The following is a 20,605-nucleotide window of genomic DNA, read 5'->3' on the forward strand; positions in this document are numbered from 1 at the left end:
TTAAAAGATATGCAAAATAATAAACTTTAAACTACACTTCTGATTACTAGATTGGTTTTCTTTTCTTTTTTTCTTTAAAAAAAAATATCAATAGAATTGTTGGAGATGCGATACCATTCAGTAAATGCATAATATCTCGGTTAATCGATAGGATAGCCTGATATATGATGTCTCAAGAGATTATGTATGAAAGCATGATATAGGAAACAAATAAAGCTCCTTGGTGGATACAAAAATAGTTGTTGTTGTTTTTTTCCAATGGAGACAAGGATTCAGTTACTGTAACACAATACAGATAGGAAACAATGTTCATAGATGACACCAGTGTCATCAAAATGTGTCATATCTGATTTACTTAAGGTGATAGCAATCAAGCAATCAAAATTGATATTATCTATATCACTGGCTATGAGTTTTATCTGGAAAACATAAATAACCCTATAGGAAGCACAGACAATGTACTACATAACTGAACCAACATAACTTGATGCTTTAATCAATTTACACTTCTTTCAAAGTGATGGTGTGAATGTTATTCCTTTTCCTCACAAATAGTGTATCAAAATATGCATGCATTGATCCAACATATCTACTGAAAGATGAAACACCTGCGTAACTAAAAAGAAAAAAAAAAATCTGCAAACTTAATTACTAATGCCATATACACAATAACATATCTGCAGTCAGAAATCTAAATGGAATAATGTGTTTCTCCAAGCTCTCAGGGGAGCTTACAAACGTAAGTTATATTCACTACACATCTACTTCCTACTTTTTTAATGTGAAAAAAACAAGTTATTGCACTTTGTTGCACAAAAATCTGCTCAACTGATCCTAAAAGGAAAATCACTCTTACTTTTGTCAGCATGATCGGCACTGGCATGTGCATCGAGTGACTTGGTAAAGCAAAGACAGAGTATGGAATAATTTGCATAGTAATAACAAAATATACATCAATACTACACTTTGAGACAATAAGTCTGTTAACAAAAACCAAGTATCACTGCTTTAATACAACAACATTGTTTGAAAACATACAGTAATTTCTAGGCTACAAATTTTTTACTAGTGATATTGCTGAACTTTCTTCTTGAAAGCTTTGCACATTACTAGATGAAAAAAAAAAAAAAACCTGTGCATTTTGAGTTTATTTCTGCAATTTAAGCCTTGGCATCTTTAAATCAAATTCCAGAAGGAATAAAAAACAAACTTATCAGACACAGCTAAAATAACATCGAACTTTGGTCACATGACATCCTTAGCATTGTGATCATCTTTTTTCTCTTTTTAATTAATTTTATATTAATCAATTTTATATCAATTATGACACGTAGGCCCCAGTCTTACTAAGCTTTTGGAAAATCACATTAAAAACAATTTTGCAATCAAACTTTGACTGGACTCTGTTGTGGAAGCCATCTGCTATTTACAGAAGCAGTGAATATGCTTACTCACTTTGGTAAATGTCACATAAAAACGTTTCAGTTAAAAAACTGTCAACTTCACCTTGCAATGAAATTTGTTATTTCATTGACAAATATTTATATCAGTATTAAATGCTCTTTTATACACTGTACATGGCAGTGTTAGTGCTACTGCAGTTTGTGTTACTTTGCGATGACAAATGCTTACAAGGCAAGGCATACATTCCTACCTGTACATAACTAGTAATTATGAGTCAGTTGGTTACCCCTGTAAATGCTGTTAAACTCAATTTATGTATAGCACATCTTTTGCTCTTCTTGACCAAATTGTAACAAGAGCTTGCCTCTAAAAGATAACATACAACAATATTTCTGTTTGTGTTTTTTTATTCTTCAGTAGCCTCATAAAACATAAGATTTTAGAGGCAAGTCTTCTCCTATACTCGATTCATGTGAAGCACATCTTTTTCTCTCCTTGACCAAATTGTAATAATAGCTTGCCTGCTGTCACAAAAGATAACATGCAACAATATATATACATACATTTTTTAATCGTCATTACCCTCACAAAACAAAAGATTTTTGAGGCGAGTCTTCTAACATATGACCAGAATTTCCTTTGTCAGCCAGAAGTTGACATCACCTCACGTGTCACAGGTTGGTGGAATATAGTATTCTGCTCCTCTCATAGTCCCGCTAGAGCAGGATGCTGGTAGTCCACTGAATTTAAGTACATGTCAAGAACAGGAGTCTCTCTGTCTCTCTCCTTCAGTTGTTGTTTTTTTTTTGTGCAATTCACAGAATAATAATACATATGATATGATAATATAACTTCAGGAGTTGCAAGCACAGGCCTGGGCCCTGTTTCACAAAGCTGTTTGTAAAGTTACGAAAAATTTGCGAGTTACTGGTGATCAGTTCTGATGTGCTATACTTATCAGGATTTCCATGATTCAGCACAAGAACTGATCACCAGTCGCTCGTATGTCGTTCGTAACTTTACGAACAGCTTTATGAAACACCCCCATGGTGTTCAATGACAGGAGTTTGAATTCAAGATCCCCGTCCCAGCTCACATGACGGTGCACTGCTCCTTTCCGCCTGCCGCTGTTTTCTTGTTGCCGTATTTCTCCTCCCAGAGCGCAATCTCTTCCAAGTAGGAGACAGGTGGCCAGCGCTTCTCGTTGACGTACTCGAGATTTTCCCCCTCAAGCTGCCCAAACTCTGAGCGCTTCTCGAAGGCGAGGTAATTGCTGGAGATGAAGTGAAGACACCAGTCCGCCAGCTGCTTGGCATTGTGGAACTGGGGACAGAAGGAGAGAGTATGGAATCATGATTGCCATATGTTTTTTTTTTTATTAAAGTGGACATCTTCTTTGGTAGCTTTGTAGCTATGAACCTACTCAGTAGCTAGATCATGTCTTCTAGTGTTACATAAACATGAATGTATGATACCTAATGGTATATAGTACAGTGCACTCTTGTTATAACAAACATGGTTATAACGGAATTCCACTTACAACGAAGCAAAAATTCAGGCCTAAACGTTATTTGTTCCATGGGTTTTATAGTGTACTTGTTTGGTTGAAGCAAAATTTCAACACAACAAAAGAAAACTGCTGGTGCTGAGGACTTTTCCATAACAGGAGTTGACTGAAATGTCTGAAATCTGGTACAGATATAAAAAAATTAAATCGGAAACCTTTTATCTTTTGCAATAATCCTCTGCTCATAATTTCTACTGTAAAGAGGAACTGCAAATAGATACACCTACTTAACAAAGTAAAATAAATGATGAATGATTCAGAAATGGTAAAAAATGATGATTGTCAATAAACACAGAATTACATACATTAATGTCGAAGAGTTAGAACATACCTGTGATGTGAGAAGCAAGCCGATGACATCGATGTCTGCCTTCTCGATGCAGTCAGTGACGCTGCGATCGACCTCCTTGGTGATGTAGAGCTCACACAGGTTCTTGAGTCGAGTCTGGTCGAAGCGCTCAGCTGCCACCAGGATACCCACAGCATCCCCCTCCTCAATCGGGGAGTGGTCGGTGTAGAGGTATTCCATCACAGCCATGAAGCACTCCATACTAGTCTCAAGTATTGGGATCTGGTGAGAGTGTGGAAAACAATACTTGTGTGAAAAAGATTTCATAATAAATCAGGATGGGAAATAGGGATAAATACAATGGATTTGGATGTGGTTTGAACACACACAAGAAAAAATTTGATACATCTTGAGCAGAGATCATTTCTGTGTCACTTGAAGAAAAGTATACGATAACATTATCACAATCCTCTTGCATTATACTTGAATGCTTTTAGGATTTCTCAAAAACGACAGCCAAGAATCAGGGTAAAGGAAACATAGCATAGGAACTCTTGAGTCACTCTCCAGTTCTTAACGTCTGTGCCTTTGCTCTCTTCACCCCTGTGAAAACACCAATCACATTTGGCATATTTGTAGCACACTGAATTTGATTCACTGTTTGCCATGCAGACAAACCCCTGACTGCTAGCATATTACTGGGGGCAGCAAAAATGTGCAGTGTGCAGGAGCATGATTAGTTTTTGATGGCTTAAGTTTTTGCTTGAAAAAAAAGGGACAAAAACCAAACACACACACAAAAAAATGCCATCTTAAATATTACAGCATCTCAACGTCTCTTGAAAAGGGCTTCACGCCAGGCTTTGCATAGAGTGGCATAGTGTTGATGCAGAGTATGATGTGCAGTGACTACGCAAGCCATACAACTATATGCTGTGAGTACGCAACTCTACATAACAGTATGCCGAGGGACGCAAAATATGTATGCAAGATGTACGAAAAAAAAAAATTAAACACACTAGATTTTACTTTCTCTTTTTTGTATACATCTAACATACCTATTTGTGTCCCTCGGTGTACTGTTACAAAGAGTTGCGTCTCTTGGCATACCCTGCAAAGCCTGGTGTGAAACCCCCTTAAAATATACTGCACTTGCACTTTGTCTGGCCAAAACTCACCTTAGACGATGTAGAGCTCTCTGCAAACACTCCACTGAACATTCCGGCCATGACTGTGCATCGTGCTTTCAAGAAAACCTTGTGTGCTGGGACTATCTGACCTGCGTGGGTGAGAGAGACATAATATTGTTTTAGTCATGGAGGATTTCTTGGTGCCAAATAGGTCTATTCTGCGATGCACATTAATCAACAGAAAGTTTTGAACCTTTGGCCAGAACTTTGCATGCCTACATGACAACCATTCAAAATTTCTGGCAATGGTAAAATCAAGCCCAGATAAAACGTCAAAACATCTTTACAATTTATGATGGCGTGACAGCGAAGCCAAATGACCAATCCTTGTTTACAGTCATTTCACCGGTCACACACACAAAATACAGTGTAAATGTACGCAATTTACAGCTAAGTTACTACACTTCTTTCAGTGGCACTAGATTCCATTTTCCTTTGTGGCATTCATTAATCCAGGATATTGTTTTTAGGCATTCAAGTGGGATGGCAAAGAAACCTCTCTGCCATAGATTATGTACAAATAGTTGCACAACTATTTCTCTCTATAAACTACTTTCAACTACTAACCATAAAATCATGCAGGGAGCATTACCTGCCTGAAATGTAATGCTTGATGTAATTTGATTCATTGTATATGATATATCATACACAATAATCATTCAAACCATCAAAACCCATTCTTCAATGTATACAATGTGTCTCTATAGTACAACCGCTATTCATAGAAAAACCATTTCACGCCCTTCTCACATTCTTTGTGCGTTATATGTGACCATGCATCACGAAACGAACAAAAAGTCGCACCCCTTGATTTTACGTAAGGACTCAAAAAAAGGTGAAACAGGTCAGCCGAGTCAATCTTTAGTCTTTCATATTATCTGAAAGAGCTTTTCTTCTTCTAAGTTGGGGATCATAGAATGAATGGGAAAGTGTGTTTTCAGTGGTTTGTCTACTTTTTACCCCTTTTGTGGTGTAGTCTGCTAAGGTATGTCTTATAGAGGTCCCTTTTCATATTCTTGGCACGCTCTTCACTTTCAACTTGATAACTATTGAAAGGATAATACTACTGCTTTGAAAGTTGGCATTTATCATGGACAGAATGTGTTACTACAGCATGCTCACTTTCAGCTTAATCTGATAATCCTTTCATTGTGGTTGCTCCTGTGGTTTACATCCTGTTTTTTGTCCCATTCATCACACAGCTAGCACAGCTTGATAAGGATTAAGCGCTTGAATAGACCCTGTACTTCAGAGCCTTTTTCTCAGTTCACACTTTTCCAGAGTGTGGGCTTTCTTTCCAAGATTTTGATTGGTTAGGAGAGTCCATTTGAATTGAGTTATACACCATTTTAAAGCTTAGAGTCTGCTCTTTCAGAATCTGCCCTTAACTAAAACTTCATGTCTGGCAACTTTTTGTTGGTTTTGTGACGCACAGTCACATACTGAATTCTGAAACCATAGTAACTACTTCATCTGCCAGACACAAATACATCACTGAAAGAAATGCAATCTGTGAAATGTCTGTAAATAGATATAGTAATTAAGTATATCATTGGATGAGTAGTAAAAACCACACCATCATGACAAGATTACACAGATGGCAGAATGTACTCACCTTCCACTTCAAACTGCACGTCTGAAAAGGTCGGCTTGTTGAAGAAGAGCTCCTTTGCCCTCTGACCCAGGAGGTCATTCAGGAAGGTGCCGATGCTCGGGTTCAGGAACTCCTCACCCTTCTGGATGTTGGTAACAACCTCCCGTAGTCTTGGCAGGAAGAAGGTGTCGGCTGCCTTCAGCAGTGCTGTGAGCTCACTCTCATTGGTGTCTTCATCGACGTTGGGTAGACCTATACACAGCAAATATGTTCTTTTTTTTACAGTACATCCTTAACAAATGTCCATAGAAGAGGTTGAAATGATTGTGTAAATTTCAGGGAAAGGTGACCGTACCACTCTCTACTTGGATGATTGGGGTAGTGACAGTTTTTTTGTCTTTTCTCCCACAAATTCATTGAGGGCTGCTATTTGTTTGTTTGTTTGTTTGTGTTTTTAAGGGAAGGGGTTAACAGTCATACTGCACTAAACTGCAGAAAACATTGATTGCAAATAATTTCCTTCTGCTTGTACTTTCAAAATCAAGCATATTCCTTCACCTCCTACATCTAATTCTGAATCGTTTAAAAAATACAATGGACATATTTTTAACATAAAGCTTTCATTTTTAAAAACCTATCCTACAGTTTCTCTGCACATTAATATGTCTAACATCCTCACACAAGAAGTGTAATTTCCATATATAACACCCTTTGTTCTTTGCCTAATGGCTTTAAAACCATATAGTTTAGCAGCATACTTTGAATTGAAGTTTATGTCCTCCCTGTGGAAAGTGGAGTAAATGATATGAAAACTATTAGCGCAATAAAAACCAATTGCAAGTAGCATGTGCTGACAGTCACTCACCCCTGTAGAGGAACTCCAAGACATGTTTGAACGTCTCTACGGTGATGTCTGCAGAAAGACAGATGTCGATGCGGTGACTGGCCTCTTCTCCCGCCTCTTGAATGCTGGAAAGGCCTGCCACAGCACCACTGTTGATCTCTTCCCATGAGAAGGCAGGGACGCGCACCGGTCTATTTTCCTGCTGATCCTGTTATAAAGCAAAAATTGCAGGAGAAAATGTTGGGATGCTTGGCAACACATTAGCATGATCAAGGGCAAATTCAGCCTCATGACAGAGTTAATTCAACTGAAGCATCTGAGTAAAGGCAAGATATCGATGAAGCGTTGAGCAAAATCAGACAATTCAAAGGGAATTTAGAGGGATTTGAGCATAAATAGATTAGCAGCTGACATACACGACCCCTATCATAGCCATCATGATTACATGACTTTGACTACTGTGACATCTATATGTCAAAGAAGATGACTGTATTGCGATGACTTTGCCAGAACAAAAATGCGGAAATAGTTCATGGTAAAAGCTTACTTTGAATCATGACTTGTCTGGTCAAGACAACTTTCTTTTAGGTTTAAAAAGGAAAGAAATAAAGAGAGAGAGAGAGACAGAAAAATGAAAACGAAAGAGAAAAACACAAAACATGTCGGACATTCTTCTTTAAATCTTTGCTGCTATTGTTTCATGTGTACACTAATACCTTTGGCAGCTTCTGTTCAAACACTCTGCAGAAGAAGTCTGAGGCACTGCATAGCACCACCCGGTGAGCAGACACGTCCTTTCCATCCTCAAGATGAAAGATAACATCCGCTTCCAAGGTGTCCTCAAGGCTACGCCCGATGTCCTCGCCCATCGTGGATGTCGTGATTTCTATCCACGGGGCAAGACCTGGTAGATTTTGGGTTGGTGGGTAAGAAATTGCTGATCAAGTACTGATACATAATTACAGCTATACACAGATAGAAAGTCAATCTTAACTCCTTCATACTGTACACTCTTGTGAGCAGAGGACAGCGCTTTCATTAACCCTAACTAGGACGGGCTATTTTGGTAGATGATAGAACGGGGCCCAGATCTCAGCCGTCGACCACATGAACGCGACGAAAATTAGCACGCACATTGCCTGTGATGTAATCTAAAAACAGTTTACTTTTCAAAAAATTATGATTTATGCTAAATTATGCCAATTTATGTATAATGATGCATGAATATCAGACTTTTTTCTATAAATCACTAAATAAAACTCAAAACAGGCACATTTTTTGTGTAGATATTCTTTTCAGTGTCCTCAGCAAATGTAGATGAAAAAAATTGTGCCATAAATTTTTACAGCATTTTATTGCTTTTTTAAAATTTCTTATGTACTTCTTTGTCTTTTGTCTTTTTGTTTTTCATTTTTTTTCGCAGAAATTTGTCCGCGTCATTGTTCCGCACAAAAATGTGCTGTTTGATTTTAATTGATTTTAATCTCTAAAACCCCAAAATAATTATGCTTAAATTATGAAATTTGTCTGTAAGCACAGTTTGCACTGAAATTGTACAAGAATTCACGTTTATAAGCAATTTTTGGTCAGACATGCATTACATATTTATGCGTAACTTTGGAACCGCATGCTTGGGCGTCGCAAATTTGGTGTCAAAAGTTGCGGGAGACTTGAAAGAAAAAAGTTATGAAACATTGCAGCGATGGCTTTTTGCAATGCTGATACATCGTGCGGAATGTCGAGGGGGGGGGCCTTTGAGGTCTAGTTAGGGTTAAAACATGTTGATATCAGAAATGAAATGACATGACCAATCACAACACAATAACAGTCATGATCATTCATAATTTAGACTGATTTTGAAGCATACACATAGACCAGATAAATATCACATATGTGACCCACGACAACGGTTTCAGGCAAAAGTCGCAAGAGCAAATTCCCTCCTGAGCGGGGTACAAAGATTTTGACCATTATTATTGTCGATTGTGTTTTTTTGCAGAAATTGAATCTTTGATATGTTTTCTACATCTATGCCAAATTCTATATCACAAGACCAAGTTTTTCCTATCGAAAATGGAATTTTAAACACCCTATGTTGGATCGCACATGTCAGTTTCGAGCTTCTTTCGAACGCCACGCCAATATGTCCAGTGTTGCTACGGCGCAGGGTCTCGCATACGACTGGCTGGTGCATTGTACGCATTTACATAGTTCGGCTTTCGGAGACACGTCTTGAGCGTTTCGGGCATGTTTTGTCCACGCTACGGGTGCATACATTATGCTCCATTGTTCTTGCAGCTTGCTACAATAGATACGCTCGCTCTGTAGTGTATGCTGTTAGGTTGGCTTTCTATCCGCGCTTCACTACCGCAATGTTCGACAACGGCAGTGAAACAAAAAGTGAACAGCAATGCTAACTTTCAACGTGAAAACAGATTCACAGGGAACATGGTTTGATCACATCAGAAGTCGCGAATCACCACACAAATCGTGCAACATGCGACGGCAAACTCATCTGTCAATTGCTGCAATAATATGACATAACTGTCTTAAAAGAAAACTTGCACCACATGCATGGATTGAAAACAAAACAAAACTGGAAGCGTAACCCTTTGCCAGCTCTAGCAATTTTTCTGCATTCGACACGTCCCCAATGATTTCAAGACAAATCAACCATACTTAAAGATAATAAAAAGTTTTGGTACCTCAAAAGTGTCCTTGAATTTCCTTGTCTTAGTTTGTGTTTCAGGTTAAAGTACCTTTCATATAACTAACACTGTGAGACTTACTCGCCCCAAAGTGCTCTCATGTCTTAGTAATCATGCAATTAACTGCGATCAGCAGCCCCATACGCATAGCGACCAGCAGTCCCATACGCATAGCGTAATCGGGCTTCGCATAGTAGCATTCAGGATCATGACAGATTTAGTATCGCAGGGTAAATGTCAACTTAAAATCCCATAAATTCTTCAATTTGAAGACTTACCAATTAAGTTGACGTATTGAAAACAGGCTTCGGGCAACGTTTGGTTCTGCCTATAGTCCCTTTCTGTTCGAATTGATGACTGAATGTGACTCGGTCGATACGACCTTAGGAGAGCTATATACAGTACAATGAATACTAGTATACAGCCAGTGCATGCGAACACATCACATGCACACAAATTTCAAATCCATGAACGGATAAGATGTTTGTGTGCGCATGCGCTGGCCATGGTATCCAGTGTATAGCTCTCCCAAGGTCCTCTCGACCGAGTCACATTCAGTCATCAATTCGAACAGAAAGGGACTATTGGCAGAACCAAACGTTGTTCGAAGCCTGTTTTCAATACTTCAACTTAATTGGTAAGTCTTCAAATCGAAGAAATTTTTGGATTTTAAGTTGACATTTACCCGCGATACTAATTCTGTCATGATCCTGAATGCTACAATGCGAAGCCCCATTACGCTATGCGTATGGGGCTGCTGGTCGCAGTTAGCTATGCGTACAATGGGCTGCACGCTGCTGGTCGCAGTCAGAGGTTTCGTACAATATTTATCGACGTTGTACAGCGTCGGCTCTGGTACGAAACCATTATTGCATGATTACTAAGACATGAGAGCACTTTGGGGCGAGTAATTCTCACAGACAATGTACTTTAACCTGAAACACAAACCACGACAAGGAAATTCAGGGAAGCTTTAGAGGTACCAAAACTTTTTATTATCTCTAAAACGTGATTTGTAAAGATGTAGATATGGATTCGCCACCCGCTCAGTTACGTTTACACACGGGCATGGCGTGTTGAAGCAATTGGGTAATGCATGCACCAATACACACGCACACCATTAGGCTTCAATGCATGCGATTATCGTATCCGCCATCTTTTGGCACCATCTTACGGATGGGTGATTATAACCTCACATCGCCGTTCGGACATTGTGTTTGAGAAAGAGGTGAATCTTCAAAGCCTGTTTTCTTGTAATTTTGTCAGGCTAACAACTTAAAAAAGTGCATTACATTTTCTTTTTATGCCCACTTACGGTGTTGGAGAATACAGGTGTTTTATATCACTGGAACGCTTAGGAAATGGGCAATGTGATTCAATGAAAAAGTGAATTTTCAAAATTCCTGACTTTTGCCTGAAACCGTTGTCGCCGGTCACATATATTAGTTGAACACTGACAAAAAGACAGACCATGATGTTAATCTTCCACACAGGTGATGGCAATGGGGTGAGGGGCTATTTACCTCAGTGACAGTTAAACGATTTACCTACAGAAATACTCACCAGCAGGGGGCATGACAGGTGGAAGGGGTACCACCTTCTTCTTATTCTTTCCTCCCCAAAACCGGAAGACTCCTTTCTTTGAGCTTTCCATCGTTGAGTGGCTCAACCCTAGTTCCAGCTGTCAAAGAAGATACAGGTAAAGGCATTACATCACTATGAGCACACATCACATACAAAACAGTCATCTTTGTTCTTCTTCTGATTGCATCAAAGTGAAGTAAAGTTGCTGCATTTGGACTAGAGAGTCCTCCATTTGTGCTCGTACTGAGAATTTCACTTTAACATGAGAATAACATGCACTGCACTGTCTGCACAATAATGATTTGTTCCTGCATTTGAATGTCACATGCGAATTGAAGAGGTCAGGGATGTACAAAATGTAGCTAGAGGAAACGGTATGCTGCTGATGAACTGATCTAAATGCTGGATACAGTAGCTATTGCTCCTTCTTTTCTATGTGATAGTAAGCAAATAATCAATGTTGGTGAAGGTGACTTCTGAGGCAATTTGGATGTACATGTAGCTATCTTTCCGAAGCGCAGCTGAGGAAAGATAGCGTACACATTCAGATCGCTGAGGAAGTGATAGTTTGTCTCATTGCCTGAAACTAAAAGTTGATTATTTGCTTTATATTCCACATCTAGGGTCCTAGATATTCCCATTTTATTCCACACCTGAAACCATTTTAGCTGTCTTACGGTATCCTCAGGGCTTAGGCTACGTAGTTTACTTTAGACGTATGCGCGTAGATGACAAAACAACAAATTTGCTCTGCGCCCCGCACGTGGCACCAAAATAAAAGTGCGTACTCAAAATTGTAAGTTATATCATGCGTTAGGAATGTGTGGACTAAGAGATCAGCGAAACAAAATGACTATCATCACAGAGTGTAACAAACTTTTCTTCTCAGGTGATGTGATGGGCAAAACTACGCTTTATCACGTGATCAGCTCTTGAACAATCCTACAGCAAGATTCTCAGTATGTGGAATATAACATGACATACATCAAACGAATCGATGGTGTGATCTGAAAGTAGGTGTTGATCAAATATCAAAGAAGAAAAAGATGAAGAAGAAGAAAAGATTCTCAAGATTGTGGCATCACATCACTTTATTTATATAAAGTATGTCACATTATCAGTGTCATTTCATGAGTGTGCACTGCTAATGGTCTTTGTCTAGTCAATGCATTTCCCATACCACTGCGCAAAAGATTCATAGCATAACTGCGGTGCGTTTGCCAGAAAATCAGAAGTTTGCCCAATTTTTTTTTTAAGCAAAGGCTAGTCAAACTCGGTGAGTGTTGCATTATTTGCCCTATAATCTGTGAAGATGGGGCAACTTATAAAATACATGGAATGAAGAGAGTCTATATTCGTACTGTTGCAATTTACCATTTTAAATAATGATCTTAAAAAAGAAATGATGAAAAAAAATCACTGTCACAGTATATGAACAACTACAGAATTCAGATATTATGTATCATATCATAGGCTATTAAATCATATCATCATCAAAGACAACTCATCACCTTATAAATTCTGTCATGGTTTGTCTATGTGCTGTGTTGAGATGTATTTTGATATCACTTAAAGAGAATTGAACTTCAAAAAAAAAAAGAAGTATTACATCAAAGAGCACTTACTGCCTTATCAAAGCACTCTTTCAAGCCAGAGTGAGTGAGGGAACTTGTTTCTACAAAGGTCAAATTCAGATTCCTTGCAAGCGCCGCTCCCTCATTAAAGGACACAGTCCTATTCTGGTTTGACGGCGTCCTGAGATCTGCATTGTGTGGCGAAATGAGAGGAAATTTACCTTGCATACCATTGACTAAAACATCAATAGTTGGTGAAGGTGAAATAAATTACTGCACTGATCATAATTCTGAATATCTCGTATCTGAGAGAAAGAGGTAATACTGGCATGCGGGAAAGAATGACATAATGACATACTGCAACTCCGATCAGATACAAACACATCAGCTTGTGAACTTAGGAAGTCGTAACAAATCATGTATTAAGGGCATGGCACACATGAACTACATAATAAACCAAATTTCCTGCACAATCTGACACTACAGGCTTTGACAGAAACAAACGAAAATCAAAATGATTTATTGGACAATTTTTTGTTCCATGCTGAAGGAAGCTTCCTGGGCATTTGCACTTTCCTGTCAACATTTGCTACATTAAAATGCAATACCAGTATCGGGAACATTTGAAGCACTGTGAAAGTCGGCATACATGTATGTCCTTGGATGAAGATCCAAGGGCCCAGTCCTTGACTAGCTTTGAATATCTCTTCTTCAACCTTACCCTGCTGATAACTTCACATCCTACATTGAACCCATCACAAATGACACACACACACACACACACACACATACACACACACATAATAGGGCCTACATGTATTGTCCATTCATAGACATAGCAGGTAGTTAACTTCCTTGTCAGTCTTGATAAGCATATCGTCCCTGCCCTCATTCTACACCAAACAATTTAGAGAAATTACCTGTTTTCATGGCGACAAGAAGAATGGGAACATTTGGACAAAAGTGCATGACTTCTGGGTACCACTTTGATGAAATGTTCTCAAATGATGACCGGCTATCCACAGAGTAGCAAATCAAAAAGATGTCAGTCTGAGGATATGACAATGGACGCAGCCGATCATAATCCTCCTGCAAGAGTTGAAACAAAATAGTTAAAAAGATGAAGTATAAATGTCAAGGTTCTGATGACATCTCCAAGGACCTTACCTTGTGAAGCCATCGGAAGAGTACTATGGAGCACATCATGAAAGTAATTACTAATACTATTACATGTACTATTATTATTACTACTATTACTATTACTATTACTATCACTGTCAATATCATCATACAATTATTAAGAATAACAGCTAGCAAGATAAGTGAAAATGGTTATTTGTGTTTGTAAAATGTTATTGGTTGCAATGGTGGGGTGCACTTGGTCTACAATTTCCCTGTTCAAACAATGTGATGTATAATTAATAAATTTTTATATTCTCTCTTTACAGCTAAGGATATGTCAAAAAGGTATACATATTGTATAATGCAAATGCTGCAAATAAGGTATTATTTGATATAAATTCAATAATCAGAATTATTACAAAATCACTCATAGGAAATCTTATGGATCATACAATTATGTAGAGAGACTTCGCAAGGAATGATGTCAAAATATTTATTTCGACTTTTTGCTTACGTTGCTACATGTGTAGGACAAAATACTACGTTGTACATCTATTTCTATATCATTCTGAATTCATTGTAGAAAGTGCATTGTACCAAGAAAAAATTTCATTCACACTAAAATAACTGTTTCATTTCATACTTCAGTATTGCACCATTACACTCAATGCAGCACAGATGTAATACAACGTATTAACTTACCTGACCTGCTGTGTCCCACAGTGCCAGGCAGCATGGACTGCCATTAAACATTACGTTGGCAGCATAGTTGTCAAAGACCGTGGGAACATACTCGCTTGGAAAGTTATTTGTGGTGTATGTAATGAGGAGACAACTTTTCCCCACACCACCATCACCAATAATGACAAGCTTGATGGTATTCATGTTCAAGCCTTTGCAGAACCACCAGCTCCAGACAAGATTAGAATAGTCCCAGTTGCTTCACAGTCCCTATTGGGCAAAACAAACAGACAAACACTAAACAAATGCAATACCCATCAAATTCAAAAGCTTCGCCAAAACTAAAACACGCATCATGTGTATGATTTTCACTTTCTTATGTCTCTGCTCTTAACTTTCAAGAATTTTTCAGTCAAGATTAAACATATAATTCTAATCATTGTATATTTGGACTTAAACATGGCCACAAAAATAACTGCTCCAATCTTCACAGGGGTTTCCATAAAAAAATTAAAAAAAATCAGATGCAGGCCGTAGGCTTGAGATTGCTGAAAGGCAAGTATTATAAGCAAACTGGGTAGCTATCCCACAGATATTAGGAAGACAACTGGTTCATGCATCATTGCATTGAATGACCAGCCACTATTTACAGGTCTTTCTGATAGTAATTATTTTCACCATTCCTTCTTATAAAAAAGTATGTTGTACATACTGGAAAGATATGGGGAAGCACAAACAGAAATCACGCAAGGATCGATGGATGAAATAAAAATAAAAATTACTCCACTTCACATGTCTTTACACTAATCTGACATATAAATGAACAAAGAACCGTACTTAAAGATTATCTTGCATACTCCACATATTTAGCGAGTCTAAATTTTTGTGAATTGGGACTTCCTGACGATTTCGCGAGTGATTAAATTCGTGATCGTAGAGTACCATGTACTGTACCGAACGGAGAAGTGGGTTACGTGTGCATCACATTCATATCAGAATCAGAGTAATTATTTTTGCATGTCTTTTATTTTGCAAATAACACCTGGCTCATGAAATTTTTCGGCCCATACAGTACCATAAATCACTTTTGTCTGTTGGAAGTGATTAGAAAAATGACAAATCAGCTTTGCAGCGAGGGTACAGTTTCAAATACTGACACAGCATATCATACAGCTCAGTTTTACAATTTTGCACACTAAATATTTCTGGATGAGAGTTACTTTTGTTTCATATGCTTTTGATATCATTAGGTGAAATTTTATTTAATTTAGTAAATGAATTTAGCAAATAATATACAGTACTCTCCGCGTAATCGGGTCTCCGTTCAATTGGGTAGTAATGTCAGAGTCAGTTCCAATGCACATTAAAATTACCTGATAATCGGGTTGCCTTTCCGCATAAACGGCTAAATAATTCTCTTCTAATCTAATTTCTACCCGAGTATTTTATCGCATATAACACTTTAAGAAATCATGCATATCAAATTTTCCACAGCTAATCGCATTCTTTGCTTAATTTACAAAGAAAACCGATCATTCGGGGAGTGATTAAACATGAATACACATGTACATGTACCGACTTGCCACACGTAAACGAACATTACACATGTAGCTGGCACTCACAATTGCATAGACAGACAGGAGTTGAACACACTAGCACTCCTGTCTTGCTCCGCAACAACATTCACAATATGAAAAGTTTGCAACGAAAATCAGGCCATTCACCAGCTCCATAATTTTGCTTTTCCCCAGTCGATTCTCGAAAAAGTAACCCGACGTTCTAGACTTCTACGTTACTAGTGCACGCAAAGAGACATGTTCATTTCGGGAAACCCCTGCGTGATGGCGAAGAGTCTATACTAAGTCAAACGACAAAGTTTTCTGAAGACATATTTGTCCATAAAAAAAGTGTAAATTATTGCTCGTGACTGAGCAAGTGTATGTAATGTGCAATGCAAGCACGCGTGTTAAGCATACAGTGTATGTGTTTGGTGCAGTGTACAATGCATAAATACACATTGTGTGTGTGTCCATCGTGAATGAGAGGCATGTTCTTCTGTTAATCGGGTACTCCGCTTAATCGGGTAGGAAACGCTGTGCCCGAGCCTACCCGATTATGCGGAGAGTACTACTGTATAACTGACATTATAAGGGCATATCTTACTGGAGGAGACTTGTGTGACTCAAGAGACCAAAAATGGCTTGCGTTCTCACCAAGGAAACTCCAGGGCAAATTCAGAAACACCTCCAAATATAAAGATGATAGTATATTTGTTTGGAAGTCTCGCAGACATCACTGCAACATCTCTGAGACATTTAAATTTAAAAGCAATATCTCTGGTATGTCACAATGGATATTTGCAAAGTCACTGTGATGTCTCAGAGACCTTCAAATGAAATTACTCCTTGCGACCAGCTGGAGACTCTAGTAAGAGTCTCAAAAAAAAAAAAAAATTAAACACAATATTAAATGACTCGGAGACGTCTCCACGACCACTCTATGACCAGAACAGGAAGACTTGAGTTGCCACAGGTTGCCAACAAGAATAGTCTCCAGCCAAATGAGATAATTACCCACTTCAGTGTTCATAATAAATCCTGAGATTCAAGATTGCTCTAAAATATGGCAGCATCAAACCAGGTTCAATCATGAAAACAGATGTAGGGCCTACCGGAGCTGGGAAATTCTTTGTGTACATACAGAAAACTGGCAGCTGTTGACTAATTTGCTGCCTGTTATTTGTACTACAGCCAGATTAATACTCAAATAACAGAACTCCAGCTCTGAAACCTCCATGTGATAGATATGACTTTGGTATGAGGCAGTTTAAATATTCATTCTCTGACTTTGTAAGCAGGCATTTTTAGACATTTCGAAGCATTGAAACTAGTGAAAGTGCAGTGGTCAATACAGGGTCAAGTGTATTGCAGGCTTAACAACAGTTAAAAATTTACATGTAGGATTTACAATTAAGTACAAACTTAAGTTGTACCACGGTAACTTACAAGTGTGACTGTGTGAGTGTAATTTATATATGCAACTGGAGAAGAATCTGATAATTTGAAACAATGGGCTAGGTTATGTATTGACACTTCCAGTCTTACTATCTCAGTCCGGGAAACCCGCTCATGAGGACCGCCCCCGCGTACGAGGACTGTCCCTCCTCATGAGGACCTCCCCCCCCCCCCCCGCCTCATGAGGCCCCCCGGGGAACGCCTCATGAGGACCCCCATTCACTTCTTATTCATCTCACATCTGACGTATAAATTGTCGCAACTTTGCACGGTGATTTTTTGTTACACACACATGTCCACTATCCATGATGAAAAGAAGAAAAAATCCTGTCTGTTTTTTTTTTCAAAAATCGAGTTTTAATCAACCGATGCAGAGCGCCCATCAAAACACAGGCACCAGCACGTTCGCACAATGCAAGACTGCCGCACCTTGCTTGTAGCGGCCTGATCCGACTAAATATTTTTGATGCTTTTTTCTGCGGCTCTCACCTCTCCGCGCACGAATCAGCCTCGTGAAGCTGAAGTCTGACATCTTTTTACACAAATTCGTAACGAGAAAAATTGAATCAAGAAACCTGATCTTGTCCATATATTACAAATTACTATTCCACACTGATAGAGTAGGTGGGTAGATGACATACTCCAGTTTGTTAGCAAAATAATCACTTTGTAGGTATGACGAGTTCACTTTCTTCGTCAATTCCGCCCACGATTCCGCCGTTTGGGCGCTTTTTCTGGAATCATCCCGCGACGCGACGTACGTCGCATCACATCACGCATCCAGCACATACCAGACTGGTATGCGATTAGCTGTGGAAAATAGCTGTGGAAAATTTGACGAAGAAAGTGAACTCGTCATACCTACAAAGTGATTATTTTGCTAACAAACTGGAGTATGTCATCTACCCACCTACTCTATTAGTGTGGAATAGTAATTTGGAATATATGGACAAGATCAGGTTAGTACTGATTTAATTTTTCTCGTTACGAATTTGTGTAAAAAGATGTCAGACTTCAGCTTCACGAGGCTGATTCGTGCGCGGAGAGGTGAGAGCCGCAGAAAAAAGCATTGAAAATATTTAGTCGGATCAGGCCGCTAGGTGCGGCAGTCTTGCATTGTGCGAACGCGCTGGCGCCTGTGTTTTGATGGGCGCTCTGCATCGGTTGATTAAAACTTGATTTTTGAAAAAAAAACCAGACAGGATTTTTTCTTCTTTTCATCATGGATAGTGGACATGTGTGTGTAACAAAAAAATCACCGTGCAAAGTTGCGACAATTTATACGTCAGATGTGAGATGAATAAGAAGTGAATGGGGGGCCTCATGAGGCGGGGGGAGGTCCGGGTTTCCCGGACTGATCTTGACGAGGTCTAGCCCCGGAGACCGCGCCGCTATTTTGGCGCTATGATGATGCGGCGCTGCACGTTGGGGCTGGTCGCAGTTAGATGAGGTCTAACAAGTTAGAGCTAACAGTAACACTAGAACGTCGTTAGTCATCGAATGCGAATTCATATTCAAGATGAATAGAACGAGACAACTTTAGACAAAAACAAGATTGAAGAGTGACATCCATCATTAATGTGACAATGTCATGATCATCAACCTCAACTCCGTCAAGGTGCACCACTGCCACCAACCAGGTCTGGGCCCCGTTGCTAGAAACTTTGCGTTTAAACGCAACTTGCAACTGATTGTCACTGGCCAATCAAAATCATTGTTGCATGCATGTCTTCTTAATAGGGCAGACCCTGAGCCGATCAGAATGGTTGTTTCAAAATTAGCAATTATTTGCAATTGATTGCAACTTTCTTGCAACGGGTCCCAGGTGTGTGTAATATGTTAGAATCTAAAGTTTATTTTTAGTGGCATGTCATGTGCTGTGTCCGAGGCGAGGAAGACTGACATTGCCGTGGCCTTTCATAGAGAAAAATTAAATCGGTTAATTTACTCTTCAAACTTCCATGCATTAATAATACTTACCAAAGTTGAAAATCAGGCGGTCGTGAAAACATTCGATGTAACGACGTTACTTCGTTAGCTAGATCTGCACTGTGTTGTTTTGTGTGTGTTTTTCATGTACAGTAAATTATGACGGTCGGCACCGGTTCGGTTCTTCCGCACTCGTTTCGTGTACTAGATCTAGTATAAATTCCTCCTTCACCCGGGATGTACAATCACAGCTCTGCTCAGCTCAGCAGCTATAGCACAGCGAGTATGCTGGTGCGGATGTGTACTTTTACCGTACAGAGTTGACATGTATACACAGGGAGCTTGTCCGTATGTGCTTCCGCCTGGCTCTCGAACTCCTTGCCCAACCCTTCGGTAATCTCGTATTTATTGCTCGCTAAGTTTGTACACTACACTGAGCACAGTCAGTCCACTCGTAGATTTTTTCAAGCACTCTTTATCTATTTACCACAACTCTGTTGAAGAAACTTTCCAGAAAGTAAACAAATTAACATATTTTTGACTACATGATACCTTTCTAAATATTTAATAACTAAATAAAATAATTGTAATGTGATAATATACGTTTTTATCCAATTCTAGAAATTTGTTGAAACCAATATATTTTTCTTTACCTGGTAATAAAGTCAAACCGCATAAACAAGGGCGTCTGCTACACGCACGTTGTCGAAGATACAGAAATAGAACATGACATCGTGTTTATTTTCAGACCGTGCGGAGAAAATATATAGGCCTTGCAGCAAGGCAGAACATGTTACAACCAGCAGGTTTACAGAAGTGATGTATGATAGCCAAAAGATAATGTTACCTTCTTGAAAGGAAAAGAACAAATCAAGGCAAACAAGAGACCCGCGGGTCTAGCGCTCACCTGAGTATCGCAAGTTCACCTTTCACGCAGTCACTAATCTAAATTAGAATTTGACCAGGCATTCTCAAGTAGAAGATGAAAATGTACAATAAGGGCCCAATTTTTTAAAGATTCCTTAATTTGGGGGGATTGGGGCCCCCTGGGGCCCTCTGGGTGGGGCATGGTGCCCATTTTGATAAATTGAGATCCTGACCCCCT

The 20,605-nt window shown here is 39.0% G+C and overlaps 1 protein-coding gene across 1 annotated transcript; it reads right to left on the reverse strand.

Moving 5' to 3' along the window:
• Positions 1-2,490: 2,490 nt before the first annotated feature.
• LOC139709568 (rho-related protein racA-like) lies at positions 2,491-14,813 on the reverse strand. The gene is made up of 10 exons (XM_071621526.1): positions 14,579-14,813; positions 13,675-13,843; positions 12,806-12,942; positions 11,160-11,277; positions 7,605-7,792; positions 6,910-7,096; positions 6,066-6,296; positions 4,439-4,539; positions 3,303-3,542; positions 2,491-2,727 (listed from the first exon to the last, which is right to left on the reverse strand). The coding sequence occupies exons 1-10, from the start codon at positions 14,759-14,761 to the stop codon at positions 2,497-2,499; spliced, it is 1,785 nt and encodes a 594-aa protein (XP_071477627.1). The 5' UTR covers positions 14,762-14,813; the 3' UTR covers positions 2,491-2,496.
• Between the last annotated feature and the right edge of the window lie 5,792 nt (positions 14,814-20,605).

This window comes from Diadema antillarum, unplaced genomic scaffold (genome assembly GCF_040938485.1).
Source record: "Diadema antillarum isolate AM-2024a unplaced genomic scaffold, OU_Dant_1.0 seq00001450_RagTag, whole genome shotgun sequence".
Classification (NCBI taxonomy): Eukaryota; Metazoa; Echinodermata; class Echinoidea; order Diadematoida; family Diadematidae; genus Diadema; species Diadema antillarum.